The sequence below is a fragment of the Lucilia sericata genome, unplaced genomic scaffold (genome assembly GCF_015586225.1).
Source record: "Lucilia sericata isolate MDLA Ls3-8-SP2 unplaced genomic scaffold, ASM1558622v1 Contig000000F_arrow, whole genome shotgun sequence".
Taxonomy (NCBI): Eukaryota; Metazoa; Arthropoda; class Insecta; order Diptera; family Calliphoridae; genus Lucilia; species Lucilia sericata.
In genome coordinates, this window is record NW_023994042.1 from 891,763 (window position 1) to 910,320 (window position 18,558).

The window sequence follows — 18,558 nt, forward strand, 5'->3', positions numbered from 1 at the left end:
TGCACATGGTTTGTGTAATTTTACTCACACATACATACATATATATGTATTTATCATTATGTTTTTGATTAACGGTGATTTACAACTTTTTATTATGATTTATAAAATCAAAACAGAATAAAGAAATACCGGTATTTGACAGATGAAAATAGTACGAAAATTATGATATACTGCGCAGAATCCCATTTTTCTTTTCATAAAAATTTTCTATTTATATTTTTTTTAAATTCACTTTTTTCACAATTAACAAAACATTTTATTAATATTAAACATTTAATTTTCATTTATTTATTGAAATAAATTTTCAATTTTAATTGCCATAAGACTTTAAAATAAGACTTTTCTAAAACTGCACAAATTATTAATATTTTTCACTAAATCTCGGCTCTATTGACCGCCATTTATAAATACAATACTCGTATTATAATGAGTCCATTGACCGTAAATGTAAATGCACACATATTCAAACATTATTATTTCTTAAAATTTAAGTTTTATTTAAAAACGTCTTTATTTTTCATTTAATTTTTCGTTAAATTAGTAAGTTTATTATGTTAAATTTATTTTTATTAAATATATTTTTATTCACATGCACTAAATCCTACACGAACTACCACACCACATATGTATGCACGTTCACACCCCCACTGAACAGACAAGAGACTAATTTGACAACTAAGAAAAAAGGAAGTTTTCGAAAGCGGAATATCCAGCAGTAGTAGTGAAACTAACAGAATAGGGGTTGTTATTGTTGCCTTTATTTCTTCAATGTTTTTACCAAAGTTTACATCTTGTTCGCATTGTTTGTTTGTGGGGTTAACATTGTTCTTTGGCACAAAACCCGTTAAAGGGACTCTACGATATAAAATGAATAAAAAACAACAACAACCGGTTAAAAATACTCAGAATAAGGAATAAATAACATAAATGGATACAATATTAAATATATATAGACCACATGTGACGGTGGGGTCTAAAGGGATGTTTGTTTGAAATCAGAATTTCAAAAGTATAAATTCCTAATTCGTTTTTAATATAATTTATAAATTTACTGATATGATATTTTATACCCTATACAGGATATACATACATAATTATGTGTACTACAATTTCCCCAATTTTATGGAGAAAAAAGAAGGTACTGAATGATGTTTCCACAGAAAATGAAAGCTTGGTTCATTCTAAGATATCATATTCCAATCAGAGTTCCTGAGGGATGTAATATTGGGATTAATATCGTTCCAGCGTTTCACTATTCTCTAGACATGCTCCACATTCCTGTGAATCCCCTTAAACCTTCGGCTTCACTAGGAATTCGTATTCGTGCTGAGATTGATAATCGTTGTGGTGCTACCACATTTCATAGCTTCTTCATTGGGTGTATTTCTGAATGCAGAATTTCAGTATAGTCGAGTTAAAGGTAGTGGTTCAAAATTCACTTACTAATTATGACCTGAACTCATACTTTATCCAGAAAAAAATAACTTCCAAAGAAGCGAAAAAGAAGTAGAATTTACTGTATGGAAGTACCTGCAGAAGTGATGATTTAAACATAGGCTTGTCATAGGAGGGATGTCCTTTTTATTTGATTCCAAATTCACTACTTCTGAAGTAATTCTCAAAAAGTAATTTTTATGTTATTTTTATGGAAGTTATTTGGTAGTAAAATTGTAGTATTATAGAATACAAATAATTTGACTTAAATACATGCAAAAATGCAAAAAAATTTTGCATTAGTGCAAAGTGAATGTAATTTTCATGACTTATAAAAACGTCAGAACAAAGAATTGTTTTCGCTTCTTCGGAAGTTATTAACCATCACTTCAACAATTTATTGTCTTATATTAACATCCAATTTGACTTAAAAGAAAAAGATTTCATACACTTAAAGACAAAATTCTTTCTATTCTTTCTCTGCCGTTACTTACTTCATTATTAGGAGTCAGTGGAGCTAAACTAATAACTAAAGGGATGTAAAGGATGAAACATGATACAAAAGGAGTGGGTGGTTGTTATTTATATTTTGTTTTCAACGTGCAGCAGAGTCATAGGGCATGCGCATTAGAAATCGACCGACTATCAGACAAACAGGCACATTGCATTGCAATTTATGGACATAGCATTTGCATTGATGTTTATTTATGAAATTCCTTCGAGAATTATGAGGTTGTGATCTTAATCTACACCATGTATAACAGAAGGTCTCAAAAAAAATGCTTTTATGACACAGAATGCCCATAAAAAGCATAGTCTGCTAAAATCGACTTTCTGTAAGTTCCACGATTTTGAATTTATTTGTACAAAAACTATTCAAAAAAACTACGCTCCATTCAGCCATTTTTATTTATAAAAACACAAATTTTCTGATTGTTTTGAAATACTTTTCAAAAATTTTCATTTGTAGAAATAACGTTTTTTCAACAATTTAAACTTATTTTTTATAATTTAAATTTATTTTTTAATTTTTATTTAAATTCTAATTTATTAATTATGAGCGATAAGAAAATTACATCCCGTTCAAATCGTTTGTCTGAGGATAAAATATCAAGTTCCGATGAAGAGTTGGTGAAGAAACCAAAAAAACTAGTGGATGTGAGTTTATTTTTAATTTAATCCTTTTTCTATTTTAATGTGTTTTTATTTAAACTTCTTAAGGCTTCTGATATACCAATGGAACCTGGTCACCGAAGACGTCGTGGTGGAAGACGACGTTCACGATCACGAAGTCGCAGACGCCGCAGCCGTAGTAGACGTCGCTAGACATCAAGTATAAATTGTTTGTTGTGGTTGTCTTTAAAATAAATCTTTTGTTTGCAAATTTTTATTAAATAAAAAAATTTTAAATAAATCTATTTAAATTGCAATTGTTTACATAGTATGTAGGATTGGTCAAGATGGGACCAAGGTTTAAAAATATTTCTGCTCATATAGTTCTCGACCCTAATTCTGCAAGTCGAAAAGTAGTAAAGTTGGCATGTCTACTAAACGTTTTCGTATATTTGAAGGACTTACCAAACAATATTTCGCAGAGGCTGCAGTTGCTTAGTTCAAAACTTAAAATGGCTCCTCTGATGACATGCAATCAACATCAAAATACAATAGAAGATGCTTAAATTTCATCGACGTTATTGTGACGTGAGGTATCCGCATTAAATACCCAGCAAAAACTTATATTGACAGTAATGAGCTAATATCACTTTTTACTACTTATACAGTAGCATTTGATCTCAATAAAACCGCTCTCGCTTACTAATAAGTACAAAAATAAGTAATTACAAATAGAGAGTTAAAAAGGTTTCTGTATTACTCACAAATACCGACAAATATACGAACTAGGTTATCGTGTTTCTTATTCCGCTGTCAACATCACAGCTCACTTACTACTTTATGGACTTTCATTTCTTAAAACAGATCTAGTAAAAGCTTACTAATGTCTTTTTTTCTAGGAAATGTAGTGATAACTTAAAAAAAACCTAATTTAATTGTTTTTTCCACAATCACTTGATATGTTTCATTATAATTTTTAGTGTCCTATTCAGACAGATTTTAAAAGTAAAAACTATGTAGTAAGGAAATAATTTAATTTCTTTTTAATATTTTAATCATTTTTTTTAAATAATTTATTATAAATCTATATTAATTTCTTTTTGCATAAGTATGTATGAATGTAATTAAAAATAAACAAATTAAATAAAACAAAAAATCTGAATAATATTTAGTAACAATTTAATTTCTTGTTGTATATTTTTTTTCATTAACTATAGTTTACTGTTTTTAATTTATAACAGGATAATTAAACATATTATTCTTTAATTATATTTTATACAAGTTAAACTTCATTAATTTTGCAAACAAATATTAATGAGTAAAGAAAGTAAATAGTAGCAAAATAAAAGTTTTGAAGGAAGAATAAGAAAATTATGTATGAAATACGGGGGGATGTTTATTTCTTAAAGGTGTAGAACTTTAAGCCAGTCGCACTGTTTCAGCCATTTTAATAGATTTAAGTCTTTTCATGTTTAGTTTTGGTATCACTTTGTATATGAGGTGTGATCTCGAAATTATTAAAATATTTTGATTATGGAGATCGTGAAATTGAATAACTCTGGAATATAGGCTCCAGTATAGGCTTTTTATTCAAAAACCACAACATTCACCGTAATATTACCGACTTATGTACGGATATTTAAGAAAAAATAAGGTTTTTGTAGTAAAATGTTTACATGTACAAAGTACCATTGCACTCACAGCCAAGGCAATCACAATCCAAAAAATATATCGAACCTTGACCGTAAAAATAGCTTAAAGCTACATTATAATCGATTTTCAATATTAAATGAAAACCAATAATTTAGAATAATACAATACATAGGTTATCATTTTAAAGCAAATGTTATTTAAATTTAAGTGCTGTTCATACAAAAGTTTATATTTAACATTTAAGTTAATTTTCTTTCTCAAGACAATTTTATTGCAATTAATACAATTTATTATTTTAAAGTTCTACACCCACCTAAAAAACAAACTTTACGTTAAATATCAGGACTTAACAAAATAAAATAATTAATAATCTTAATATTTTATTTAGCATTTTTTGTTTTGTTTTCTCTTCTTTTGTTTTAATGTAATTTTACAATCTCTCACTTAAAATCTTCCTTCTTATACTACAATACGCTCACTCACTCTTAGTGGCAACGAGATTTTTTGAGTCATTTTAGCCCTCTAACATAGGACGAGGACGTTTAGTACACTGGTCGATGACCATTCGCGCTATACCTTTAATTTCCTCATATGGACTCGGATGGTCAATAAGTTCATTCAGTATTTGTATGCCATTCTCTTGTTCAACAAGTTGACAATATTTGTCTGGATACACCTGATTTGATTTAAATATTCATATTATTTGCAGGCAATTTATATTTTATAACAAAAAAATACTTACTTGTGTTAGATTTGCCAAAGCCCAAACAGCCCAATGTTGGCACTGTGGTGTTTCATAACACCGTACTAGTCCTAGAATAGGTTCAAAACTGCGGTAATTAATATTACGTTCACTTTTAATATCCCAACGTCTTATGGCATTCACCATACTTATAAGAACCTCATCACGTGAAGGTTCTTTAATTGTCCATGCTTCTGCACCATCTGAAGCTATATGTGCCAGCACACCAGCTGCATTGTAACTTACCTAAGTTTAAAAAAAAATAACAAAAATTTAAGTATTTACAAAATAAAAGTATTTTTTAAGTTTTTATGAGCAAATTTTCCATGCAAAAAACTAATTTTCGCATGATCTCTCCAGTTGGAAAACTATTCGTTTCATATAATCAAACATACGTACCTCTATGCCATCACTTTCGGATGATAATAGTTCAGCAAAAACTTCAATAAATTTTTGAGTCATTAATTTTGGCCTCAACCATTTAACTTCGGCTACATTGCCCAACAAGCCCATCATGTTTCGTAGCAATTCATCACGTTCCCTAAATGCCTGCAATAAAACCAATATACAAACACACGAACACATACAAAAAAGGAATGATTTTAAAGAAAGGTAGGATGGTAGGAAAGTGTAAAATAAATACTTACACAATTACTTACATTTAAACATCTCAAAAAATACTCCATACCATGGCCATCCAAAAATCTCTTACAATTAATAGCAGTCTCATCAGTTACATTCCACATAGTTGACCATGCCACTTCCATGACATCATCGAATACCGAACGTGTTAAACGATCTTTAATTAAGCTTAACATAGTCTGTTGAAACAAAAAATAATTAAAATAAAAACTGTAATATAAAATTAATAATGCAAAAAATACTTACACTTACAACTCCAAGTTCACCCAAAAATAGTTTTTGGCGACCATCAACCTGACAGGCCAATGTATTTAATAAATATATAGCTATTCTCTGTACAAAACCTTCTTGTTCTGTTTTCGAAACTCCATACAAGAGTATGGTAATCAGACGTTCATACTCAAACAACTGGAAATGGAAACAAAAGTTAGTTAAATGTATTCCATTCTCAAATTGAGTACATACCACATCAGTGGGCATTTGAAATTGTGTTAAAGTAAGGTAACCATTTCGTAGCATTGTATCGTCGTTTACATGCATCTCCATGCCATTGAGCAATGTCCGTATTATGTGATTTCTTAGAGGTGTACCAAATTTAGAACGATCTCGTCCCTTTACTATATAAAATAATGTCGCACTAAATAAAATAAAAATTGTAAGAATTTAAAACAATTTCGAAATATAATTGACATTAAACTAACCTGCCAGATATTTGCATATGTTTAAATTTCAAATGTCTATCCATAGCAGTCAATACAACATCTAAAGCGGTGTGTATATCTTTGCAGTTTTCAAACCGGAAGAGATGATATAAATCATTGAGAACCTTAAGAAAAGTATGAAATGATTATATTAATATTATACATTGTACTGTAAACTTTTCTAAAGTCTCGACTATAGACTCTTCTATAGGCTCGACTATAGACAGTTCAATAATCATGACTGTTCACTAGACACGACCATAGACTGTTCTACAGTCCTGACTATAGTCTGTTCTATAGTCTCGACTATAGACGGTTCTATAGACTCGACTATAGACTGTTCTATAGCCTCGACTATATACTGTTCTATAGTCTCGACTATAGACAGTTATAGAGTCACGACTATAGTCTGTTCTATAGTCTCGACTATAGACAGTTATATAGTCTCGACTATAGACAGTTATATAGTCTCGACTATAGACTGTTCTATAGTCTCGACTATAGGCTGTTCTATAGTCTCGGCTATAGACTGTTCTATAGCCTTGACTATGGACTGTTCTATAGTCTCGCCTATATACTGTTCTAGAGTCTCGCCTATATACTGTTCTATATTCTCAACTATATACTGTTATAGTCTCGACTATAGACTGTTCTATAGTCTCGACTATAGTCTGTTCTATAGTCTCGACTATAGACTGTTCTATAGTCTCGACTATAGATTGTTCTATAGTCTCGACTATAGACTGTTCTATAGTCTCGACTATAGACTGTTCTATAGTCTCGACTACAGACTTTCTAAGTCTCGACTATAGACTGTTCTATAGTTTCGACTATAGACTGTTCTATAGTTTCGACTATAGACTCTTCTATAGTTTCGACTATAGACTATTCTATAGTTTCGACTATGGACTCTTCTATAGTTCTATAGTCTTAACTGTTCTATAGTGTCGACGGTAGACAGTTCTACAGTATTGACTACAGACGAGTCCGTAGCCTCGACTATAGACAGTTCTATAGTTCTATAGTCTCAACTATATACTGTTCTATAGTCTCGACTATATACTGTTCTATAGTCTCGACTATAGACTGTTCTATAGTCTGTTCTATAGTCTCGACTATAGACTGTTCTATAGTCTCGACTATAGATTGTTCTATAGTCTCGACTATAGACTGTTCTATAGTCTCGACTATAGACTGTTCTATAGTCTCGACTATGGACTCTTCTATAGTTCTATAGTCTTAACTGTTCTATAGTGTCGACGGTAGACAGTTCTACAGTATTGACTACAGACGAGTCCGTAGCCTCGACTATAGACAGTTCTATAGTTCTATAGTCTCAACTATATACTGTTCTATAGTCTCGACTATATACTGTTCTATAGTCTCGACTATAGACTGTTCTATAGTCTCGACTATAGTCTGTTCTATAGTCTCGACTATAGACTGTTCTATAGTCTCGACTATAGATTGTTCTATAGTCTCGACTATAGACTGTTCTATAGTCTCGACTATAGACTGTTCTATAGTCTCGACTATAGATTGTTCTATAGTCTCGGCTACAGACTTTCTAAGTCTCGACTATAGACTGTTCTATAGTTTCGACTATAGACTCTTCTATAGTTTCGACTATAGACTCTTCTATAGTTTCGACTATGGACTCTTCTATAGTTCTATAGTCTTAACTGTTCTATAGTATCGACGGTAGACAGTTCTACAGTATTGACTACAGACGAGTCCGTAGCCTCGACTATAGACAGTTCAATAATCATGACGATAAGCTGTTCTATAGACATGACCATAGACTGTTCTACAATCCTGGATATAGACTGCTTTATAGTCACGACTATACACTATTCTCGGCTATAGACTGTTCTATAGTCTAGACTATGCACTGTTCTATAGTTTCGACTGTCTACTTTTCTACTACACATTGTTCGATAAAAGTGCAAAATATTATATTAGTAAACTTACTCTTGTTAATAGAACAGGTCTATCGTAATAGTACCGCGCAGCAGTTAAAATTTGTTGTTCATTTGCATCGCCGGCAATCTACGAAAAAAAATAATAAATATCAAATACATTAGCAAAATTATATAATAAAGTCTGAAGAACTTTTTGCTCATGAGTCATGACATTACAAAGCATAATAGTACTACACCGTCCCCATCCCCACTTTCTTTCTTACATTTTCCTATAGAACTTATTGAAAAGGTTCATACGTGTTTCATAAAGAGACTCTAAACTGGCTATCATGTGCACTCCGCACGGACATATACTCTTGTCATTATCAATCCGTTTATGGAAACTAAATTCTCTGAGTTAATCAAATTTGTATCCGCTGCAGCAGTTGTCAATCCTTAGACTCTGTTCCTAATTTTGGAATCTGCGATAACTACTGTCATACATATGAAGAGCGATCTTTTTACACTAATACATCCAAAACAAGTGGTAAAATTAAAGTAGTAAAAAGTATTAAAATTCAAATATTAAAAATTAAACGAGATGAAAATCAAATGCCATAGAAGATCTGACAGGAACAGTTATCTCTTATCGTTGTGATATACACTAGTCTTGAAATGAAATTGTAAAAGAATCAATTATACTCTTGTGGGTACAATTTCCGAATTATAGTTAAACATTTCTGAAATATAATATGATTTTTTGCCAGATTCAAACTCTGGTTTAATTTAACAGTTATTGTAATAATAAAATTTTTAAAATTGTAATTTGATAACATATATAAGACCTTCATATGAAAAACATAAAACAAAAGCCATCCATCCTCAAAAAATTCAGAATTTCTGACTTTCTTATTTACAGAATTCGTAAAAAAAAACTTACCTCTATAGCTGGTATATCATGACGTTTGCAAGCCCAATGTGCTGTATGATATAAACCTAAAAATTGTAACGGCCTTTGTGTCCGTGTCGCAAGGCCCGGTATATCTGTATTCACTTTATGACTGGACTCTTTCGTTGCCACACCATTACCAGCCAAATTAGTACCGGATATATCCAAATGTGTTAAATCTCGCAGATTATCCATTAACATTTCAAGCGATTGATCTGGCAAATCGTAGGTGCCATGACCATTGCCCGAACTCGATATCGAAATATCTAATGTACGAAGACGTCGTAAACAGCAAATGGCAGGTAATTGATTTACGATAGGCCAGACGTTAAAGAGTATTAGTGTATGAAGTTTAGGCAGGGTATCCAGGGCTTGAAGACTGAAATTCGCTAAAACACATGAAGTCAAATCCAAGTGTGTTAAATCTTCCAGATGTGCAAATTGCAAACGATGATGTAAAACAACACCGTTCAATACAAGACGACGTAGGTGTGGACAATTGAATTGAAAGTCAACAGGGTCTTTATCATTCGGCTCAGCGTTCTGTAGCATATGCGAGCCAATACCCAATTCCAACGAACGTAAACTTTCACCATAATGAGCGAGTAGTTCGTGAGATTGTACGGTAACGTTGTCGCAATACCACATCGAAAGTGAATATAATTTGTGGCGCATTAGTATTTCGAGTCCTGTAATCAAATAAAATAAGGTATTATTCAAATTTTGTTCTACATACACACAAACATTTATTAGAGCAATTGGTGGTCTGAAAGGTAATATTTCTGTATAGATATCATGTTATCCCGGTAAATTAATAATAATAATAATATGTGTGAATTTATATTAAAATAAATACATATGTATGTATGTCATAGAGAAAACCGTATTAATGTATTGAATTAAGATTAATCACACATAGCAATCACGTCAGGTCAACAGCATTTTATTGAATGAATATATACGGTTAAACGGCAACACACCTTGTAATATCAGTTTATCATCACTATGAGGAAAATTTAAATTGACCGCTTATCAATACATTTCTCGAATGAAATCAATAACGTAAGCGACAATTTTTCTAAATGTGTTACAAAAAAACCAACAACAACAGTAAGAATAAAATCACACAAATGCTATAGATAAGGTTTATTGTAATAAATCAATTAATTATATTACATTTTAATATTATTATAGCAATAGATTATACAGAAGGTGATAGAGAGAGATTGTTGTACTTACCATAATTTGTTAAATGACTATTACGCAAATGTACAACATTTAATGAAGTCCTGTTTGTATCTCTAAATAAACTGATAAATTTATCATCAAACTGTCGATAGAAGTGTTTTTGATACGTATCTATAAGACGATCGCAAATGTCATTTGGTAAGACGATGCCATCCCGTAAATGATAACGTTTTTCATCGTCATTATCGACATCATCAATGTCATGGTCATCGTCGATGTCTTCACATCTAACAACATCTAGATTTTTGCAGATATAACGATATACAATATCCTGGAGTGTTAATGGATCTTCATCCAAAATTCCATTCGACTTTAAACGAACTTTGCCGCTCATTTCAATGATTTTATTTGTTTTCGGTCCGAACGCCTGTAAATATAAATATAAAAAAAAAACAAAGTTATGTAAAGTTTGTTAAAACAAAATCACTTGTTATTGTTTACTATCTGTATCAGATTTGCGCTGTTAATCGCGTTCATTGTTGACATGTATTTATTAATTTTACCAGTTTTCTATTTGTATCTATTTCTAGAACGAATTTCTTAAAAATAATTAATTTTCTAAAAAGTTCTAAATTTCGTTAAAATTTTCACTTCATTTATGAATTAAACGTCTCTTTGTTGAAGGTTAACTATAGTTATCCACGTTTCTATGATTCTTTTCCAAAGTGCCTAAGATTGTAGGATACATTTAAAACAATGAAGTATCTTTTTAAATCATGTGTTATTTTAATTACAATAATCTATTTTAAAAAAAAATTCTTTCTGGTTTCTCATTTTTCAAGATTTTAACAAAATGTTTCGAAAATAACTTCGAATCATCTGTTGTCTACGCATAGTAAACATGTTTGAAAATTTGGATATTTACATGGATATTTAATGACTAATTAAGCAATGTCTTTCAAATGGTATGTTAATTTTAATACAGTTATCTGTAGAAAGAGTGAATAATGATATCTACATGACTAAGCTTTTACATTCTATTTATATTTTTAATACTAACGTTAATAGAAAGTTTTTCTAAAAGAGTACTTTTTAAATTTGGAACCGGAAATGGCTGTAAAGGGTTAGGTTAGACTAACAAGTGTTATGAATAAAAGAGAATCACTAGGATCTAGAGTTTCTAATTTCTCGGATATTTTCCATATCCGCGAATTGACTTTTCAAAATGTTCATTCCCGGAAATTCCCAGAAATTTTATAAAATTTTTTGATATATGATAACCTGCAACTTTTTAAAGACACAATGTATTTTTTTATAAGTTTCGTTCATTTCTGTAACATTTCTAATGTTTAAAAATTGCATATAATTTTTTTCTTTGCCAGAGCAGTAAATCCCGCCCTAAATGTAATTTGTATATCTGATAACATTATCTTCAAAATAATTCAGGTTTTCGTCTTGAAAGCATGACACATAATTCAGTTATAATTTACTATTAAGTAAAATCATCACCAGTAAAAAAATTTTATTAATGCAAGAGTTTCCTTAAATTATCTAATATTTTTATCACATTTGTGAATAGGTAGGTAGGTAGGTCGATAGGAGGATGTAAGAAATACACCTAGGCCACTATCGGGCCTGTTGTGCACTTCTTTTATTTTTTATTTATTTAATTTGTCTTATCATGAAAAAAAAAACGAAAGAATTATTTTTCAGTGTTCAGAAACTCAGTTTCCTGAACGTAATTCCTAAGAATCTTCCAATCAGTGTTAGTCAGGAATGTTATTTCCGGAATAACATCACTTCCTAGATACTTCGATCTAATTTCGACGAATACCTGGCAGTGGCAAAGAAAGTGCTCCAGAGTTTTACTGTCCTCTTCACATGCTCTACATTCATCTGAATCCGCACGTCCAATTTTTCGTAGTCCCGTGTGTCCACTCAGAATACGTACCATCATACTAACTTCAGACTTGCTCATTTTGAGGAGATTTTTCGTCTTGCTCTCATCAGGATCACCCCATAGGATCTTCGTGGTTCTACCCATTGTTTCATTATTCCAAGAGGCCTTATGGGATTCTCTCACCCATATTTTTAGTTCAGCTTTTGTTGCGTCGAATGGTTTTGCGTTTGTCAGGTTAACTGCCTCGAGCTCCCTTCCCTTTAAAGCTATTACATTCGCCCTTTCGTTACCGACTACTCCCGAGTGGGCTGGTACCCATATGATGTGAACCTTACCTCTGGGAGAGTATTCAGTTAAAGCTTTCTTACAATCCAATACGGTCTTAGATTTAGTTCTATCGCGTGATATCGCCCTAATTGCCTTCTGGCTGTAGGTAAATATATTAAGCGCTGTGGGCGCCATATTTATTATAATCCAATTTACGCATTCCGTTATTGCTCGTACTTCTGCCTGCAAGCTTGTGTTATGATTTGGTAAACGGTGGTATAATTCTGTTTCTGGGTCTTCAATATAGAAACCCAGCCCCACTTTGTCCCCCAATTTAGAGCCATCCATGTAACAACGGATTCCTAATGGTATTTGCTCTAATGTTCCGCTTGACCAAGACATTCTATCTGGGACCAGCGTTGCAAAGTTTCCGACATATTCTGTGTCTGGTATACGATCAGGCACGTCCGATGATTGTGTATAACCTTCCAATGTGTCCAGTATACATTGATAACGTGACCTATAACCGCTTTTGACCAGTTCGCCTAAAGTAAAGAGCCGTTCGGCTGTAAGCGCCGCCTCATATCCTAAATATGTTTCAATAGGTGGAATATCTAGCAACGTTTCCAGAGCCTTCGTTGAAGTAGTACACATGGCACCACTTATACCCAAGCAGCATGTACGCTGAACTCCCTGTAGCAGTTTGATATTGCACTTTTTGTCTAAAGCAGGTCACCAGATTTTTGAAGCATAAGATAGAATTGGTCTAATCACACTTTTATAAAGCCAATTTGTCATAGTAGGACTAAGACCCCATTTCATGCCTATAGCTTTCCTACATATCGCCCAGCACCGATGTGCCTTGTTGATCCTATCCTCTATGTGGTGTCTCCATTTTAATTTCCGGTCGAGGATTACACCTAAGTACTTAACTTTGTCTGTCACTGGTATCTTCTTGCCCAGGAAGCAAGGTTCAGTGTACGTAGAAATTTTTGTCTTTCTTGTGAAAAGACAGATTTCCGTTTTGCCGGGTTAACATTGATGCCTCTCGGTTGAGCCCAGCTCAAGGCCGTATTCAGAACCTTCTCAGCTCTTCTACACAAATAATTTGGATCCTTTCCATTTGTGAATAAATATTCAAAAGGAATTCCCGCATGCCCCGTTATAACCCCTGCCAGAGTCAATAAGTATCCTGGTTGGTTTCGCATTGGATATTCTATTTTTATTTTTTTTTTTTTATAATATCCATATCAGGATCGGGGTTATCGAAAGCCTTTACAAAATTATTAATAATAAATTGGTTCATCTAAAACAGATTACTACAATTTAATATCGATTATACAATTTGAGAAGTTTTTTCCAAATGTTAATTTTACATAACAATACGCATTTTTATGGATCTGCTTCTCCTTAAATTTTTTTTTTTCATTTAAAATATTTCGCGTAAAGTTAGCATTTCAAAAAGGATAAATTCTTCATATAAATAAAAAGAAAAAAGTATTTTTCTCAAAAAACTAGAAAAATGTGCCTTTTTTGAAATGCATATAACTTTATAATCAGTCATTATTTTTAAACAACTCTTTTTTATTCGATATTTCGTTAGCTTAGTACACAAACGTAACAAGTCCACTTTTTATAAAAATTGAGATTTTAATGCAGAATGGTAGTATAACTTGAAATACACATGATATAATCAAAAAATTACCTTTTTTATACTTTAAACATGTACTTTTGCTCCGGTATGCAAACGTGCTAAGTCCTCAAAACAATAAAAATATACAAAGAAAAAGTGTTAAGTCCTTACAATTTGCTATTATAAACGCATTAATTAGTCATGTAAAAAGAAATATCAATCATTTTGCACATCAACGTCTAGGAAATAGTGTGTAGTTTGTAAAATCTTCAATTAAGTAAGAAATCATGGAATACTTTTTTAAAATAAAGTAAAACAAGTAAATATTGACAATAAACTGATTTTCTTTAAGAGGGATGATATAGAGAATAGCGTAAGTTATGGACCGAATGTCATAGTAGTTAGCAAAGAAATTTTGATTCCTATAAAACTTGTTAACGTTGAATTGCATCGCTATACTGCTATTTTAAGCCAGTTGTGTGCTTTAAAGTCGTTGGGGTAGGGTCAAACATTGCCCTATCCTCATAAAATGTTGTATATAGTGTTTGGGTCCCATAAAACTTGTTTATGTCGGATTTCATCACTATTCTGGTATTTTAAAAACAGTTATAAGCGTTAGAGTAATTTGTTCAAGGTTACTTTATATGGGAGCTATGGTCAAATATGGACCGATACTCATTAAAATTAGTGTAGCAATTTAAGTTCATTAAAGTTTTCTCTATATAGAATTTCAAAGCTATACTGATAGGTTTAATGGATTTATGAGCGTTAAAAATACCTTTCTGAAGGGCATCTTATATGGGGGCAAGGATCAAATAAAGTCCGATGACCGCCATTCTTTACTATATAATTTTTCAATACAAAAAAATAACTTGCTCCAAATTTGATCACGATTACAAGCTTCTCAACATGTTTATTTCTCTTTAATCTCTTTTTCAAGCAGCCGCTTGTATGAGGGCTATAAGAAATAGTGGACCTACACTAACAAAATTTTATACACTTCGTCCGAAGGACACAGCAAAATATTTGTATCAAATTATATCAAATTATCTTCAAAATAGAACCTGTACGTAAGGAAAAAGTTATAAGAAAATGTGCTAAGTCCAGCAAAAAATAAAAATTCAGAAAAAGAAAACGTGCTAAGTCCTAAAAAATCCGCTGTAAATATTCAACAGCATTATTTTTAAATTGTTTTACTACCGATATTAAAAAGGAGATATCTAAGAAAAAAAACTACGTTTACAGATTTTAAAAATATAAAATACAAGAGAAGTTATGAAGTTTTTTGCTTCTCCTGTAAAATTTTCAAAAGAGGACTTGTTACGTTTGCGTACTAAGCTAACGATATACATTTTTTATTAGTCCGATAAGAAATGGAAAAAATCGGTAAAAGTTTGGGCAAGTTATTATCAAACAAGTATGTAGCCAATATTCTACTTTGCCGAACCTTATATACCTTTCACCATAGTATGTTTAAAAAATATAATTTTATAAAACTTCAATTTATTTAATTTTTCTCGACTCAAAAAAATACGCAAAGCAATGAAACCAATACATATCCAAACATACATACATATGTATGTATGCTTTTTTGTTAAAGCATGCAAAAAAATTTTATTTTTTGATGAAATTTTCCGAGGTTGTCTGAGATTTTTGCTCATCCGTCATTTGTGACGGATTTTGCTGATTTTAAATAGGAAACTTCTCGAAAGCATGTCTGACAGAATTATTGAAGATTTGTATCCCGAAGATATCTGGGGTCTTCAGCAAATTGATTTTCACAAAAAGACAGACATGGCTTAATCCACTCCGCTTTCTATAAGGATCCAGAATATATGTATATATGTACATATGTACTTTATAGGGTCGGAAAATTATATTGTGGAAATTACAAACAGAATGACAAGCTTATACATATGGGCAATTGATTTTCACAAAAAGGCGGACATGGCTTAATCCACTCCGCTTTCTATAAGGATCCAGAATATATATATATACATATGTACTTTATAGGGTCGGAAAATTATATTGTGGAAATTACAAACAGAATGACAAGCTTATACATATGGGCAATTTCGAGTCAAGTGACCCAACTTTTAAAATCGAAGTCTTCCGATTAGGCTGAAATTTCCACCAATGTTAGTACTATTGGATAGTAGGACAGGTCAGCTGTATCGGTCAAGAACTGCCGGACTTAAGTGGGTCAAACTTGGACATTTTGGTCATAGAGGGTTTTATTCAAATGAGTGTAACTTTTCACTTATTGGTCCTAGCAAAAATTATCTAAAGAAGTTCAGATAGCTATTTCTTCATTGTTTCCAAAAAAAAAAATTTATTTTTTTTTTCAAAATGGGCCATTTTTTGCTCAAAAGAAAGCTTATACGATTTCCTTTAAGGGCTTTATAGTCCCATAATGGGATGGACTAAGCTTCTTTTGAACAAAAGAAAATACAACAAAAAACGTCTATTTTGAGAAAATTAGGGTAAAATTAAGTTAAATTTTTTAAAAATTATTTTTTTTGGAAATAGAAGAAATGGCTATCTAAGTTCTTGACCAAATTCCTCAAAATCGATTTTTTGAGTTGGGTCTTTGACATGAAATTCCCCATATATTCTCACGAAGGGAATAAAAACGAAAGTATTGTGGTTAAAAATGCTGTAAATATCGGGACACGAAGGAAAAAATAGAATCCTTAAACTTAAACTCGAAAACACTTCCTCTTTGCTTATGTAAAATTTCGTTCAAATCGGACTAAAACTTTAGAATTTTTAGAAATAGGATCGTTAAACCTAACCTCTAAAGCTGACCATTTTTGCGAATGTAAAACTTCGTTTAAAGTTTTTAAAAATTACAGAATTATAAGGGGATCAGTTGAAGACTAATATGTCTCAATCCGCATTTTGGACGAAGTGGCCTTTAGTCTCATTTCCCTTCCTTGTTTCAATTGTTTATTATTTTATGGTAATGGTTCTTTGGATTTTAAATAATAATAAACATCAAACTTTGTTGACCCCTTAAATATTTACGTGCTCTATGTTTCTATATTTTGAAAAGCATTTCCTATTAAAATAATGCTAATAAACAACAAATAAAATCAATTGCAAATTAATGTGTTAAACAAATGTTTGTATTTTAATTTGTTTGTTTACATGCTTACGTATCTACTATTTTTTGTGTTTATGTGTGACAGAGAAGTTGTTACAATTTGCATTGTTAGTTACTTCAATGTTTATACCCTATAGGCTGGGTATTACAAGTTTCTTCAAAAGTATGTACACAAAAAATTGATCTCATTTTAATTTTACTTTATCAAGCTTTCATGGGAGTATTTTTCAATGAACCCTTATTGTTATCGGTATTGGAAAAATAGAGTTTAAAAATATTTTATAACAAATCATTGCGAAACGGTTTATATTAAAGCATCACTTTTTCAGTAGTTAAAGGTATCATATGGTCGGGACTACCCGACAATACTTTCTTAATTATTTTATTGTAACAACTTTTTAATTACAATAACAACAACGGCGGCGTCGATAGAAGCTGCTGCAACAATAACGGCAGCATATCAAACAACATACTGAAGGCAAGGCTAACAACAAAGAAAAAGTGCTATTGGGGAATAGAAAACAAACAAAACATATATAACAAATATATATATATATATATGTATATACATATACGATCGTGTTTTTAACAACCCCCTACAGTTGAAAGTGGTCAGCAATCCAGCCTGTCAGACGGACGGACATAGAGATACATAACCAAATGAACTTGCGACATTCATATAGAAAATAAAAGAACAAACATGCAATCGTATACATACGACGTCATACAATGTTTAGAAGATATATAGTATACTAGATTGTATCTTATAAGCGCATATTACCTATACGCTGCTGCAGCAACAAATTATGTGCAACTCTCACTTTTGTCCTTGCAACCGCAGTGGGCGTGCGGACGGTATGTAATAATGTGGTGATGATCTTTTCTTTTGCCTTTTCTTCTTGAGCTTTTTTCGGAACACTTATCACTTGGCACTATATGCAATTATACAATTATTATTTTGACTTTATTGTCACTCTAATTAAAATTCGTAAAGAAATCGAAATTTAGTTTTTTCTTTTATTTTGTTATGTCGTTTCTTCTGGAATTCTAACAAAAGTCACAGTATAATTTTTTTCTTTATTTATCCACTTCCCATTCACTTTTATTTATGTTTGTGATTCATTATGTTAAGTAGGTTTCGTTTATTCATTTTTGCTTTCGATTTTTATTTGTTTATAATTAATTAATTTGGAAATATTTTTTAGCTTTTTTCTGGTATTCTTTTTGCAAACAATTTTTTTTTCGAGGAAATAAGTGAAATTTCGTTGTTCAATTTTTTGTTTGACGTTTTGGTTGTCATTTACATATGGCTGGTTAACAGAGACCTCC

At 31.4% G+C, this 18,558-nt stretch overlaps 1 protein-coding gene across 2 annotated transcripts; it reads right to left on the minus strand.

Annotated features, from left to right (window-relative positions):
• Positions 1-3,570: 3,570 nt before the first annotated feature.
• LOC119600581 (protein zer-1 homolog) lies at positions 3,571-18,532 on the minus strand. 2 transcript variants are annotated; one of them, XM_037951036.1, is made up of 11 exons: positions 18,011-18,532; positions 10,375-10,750; positions 9,127-9,824; positions 8,257-8,334; positions 6,286-6,410; positions 6,050-6,221; positions 5,831-5,992; positions 5,602-5,763; positions 5,342-5,491; positions 4,943-5,188; positions 3,571-4,876 (listed from the first exon to the last, which is right to left on the minus strand). In XM_037951036.1, the coding sequence occupies exons 2-11, from the start codon at positions 10,715-10,717 to the stop codon at positions 4,715-4,717; spliced, it is 2,298 nt and encodes a 765-aa protein (XP_037806964.1). In that variant the 5' UTR covers positions 10,718-10,750; positions 18,011-18,532; the 3' UTR covers positions 3,571-4,714. The 2 variants fall into 2 exon arrangements, with proteins under 2 accessions (XP_037806964.1, XP_037806881.1); XM_037950953.1 differs by having other exon boundaries at positions 3,740-4,876; positions 5,590-5,763; positions 18,011-18,505.
• Between the last annotated feature and the right edge of the window lie 26 nt (positions 18,533-18,558).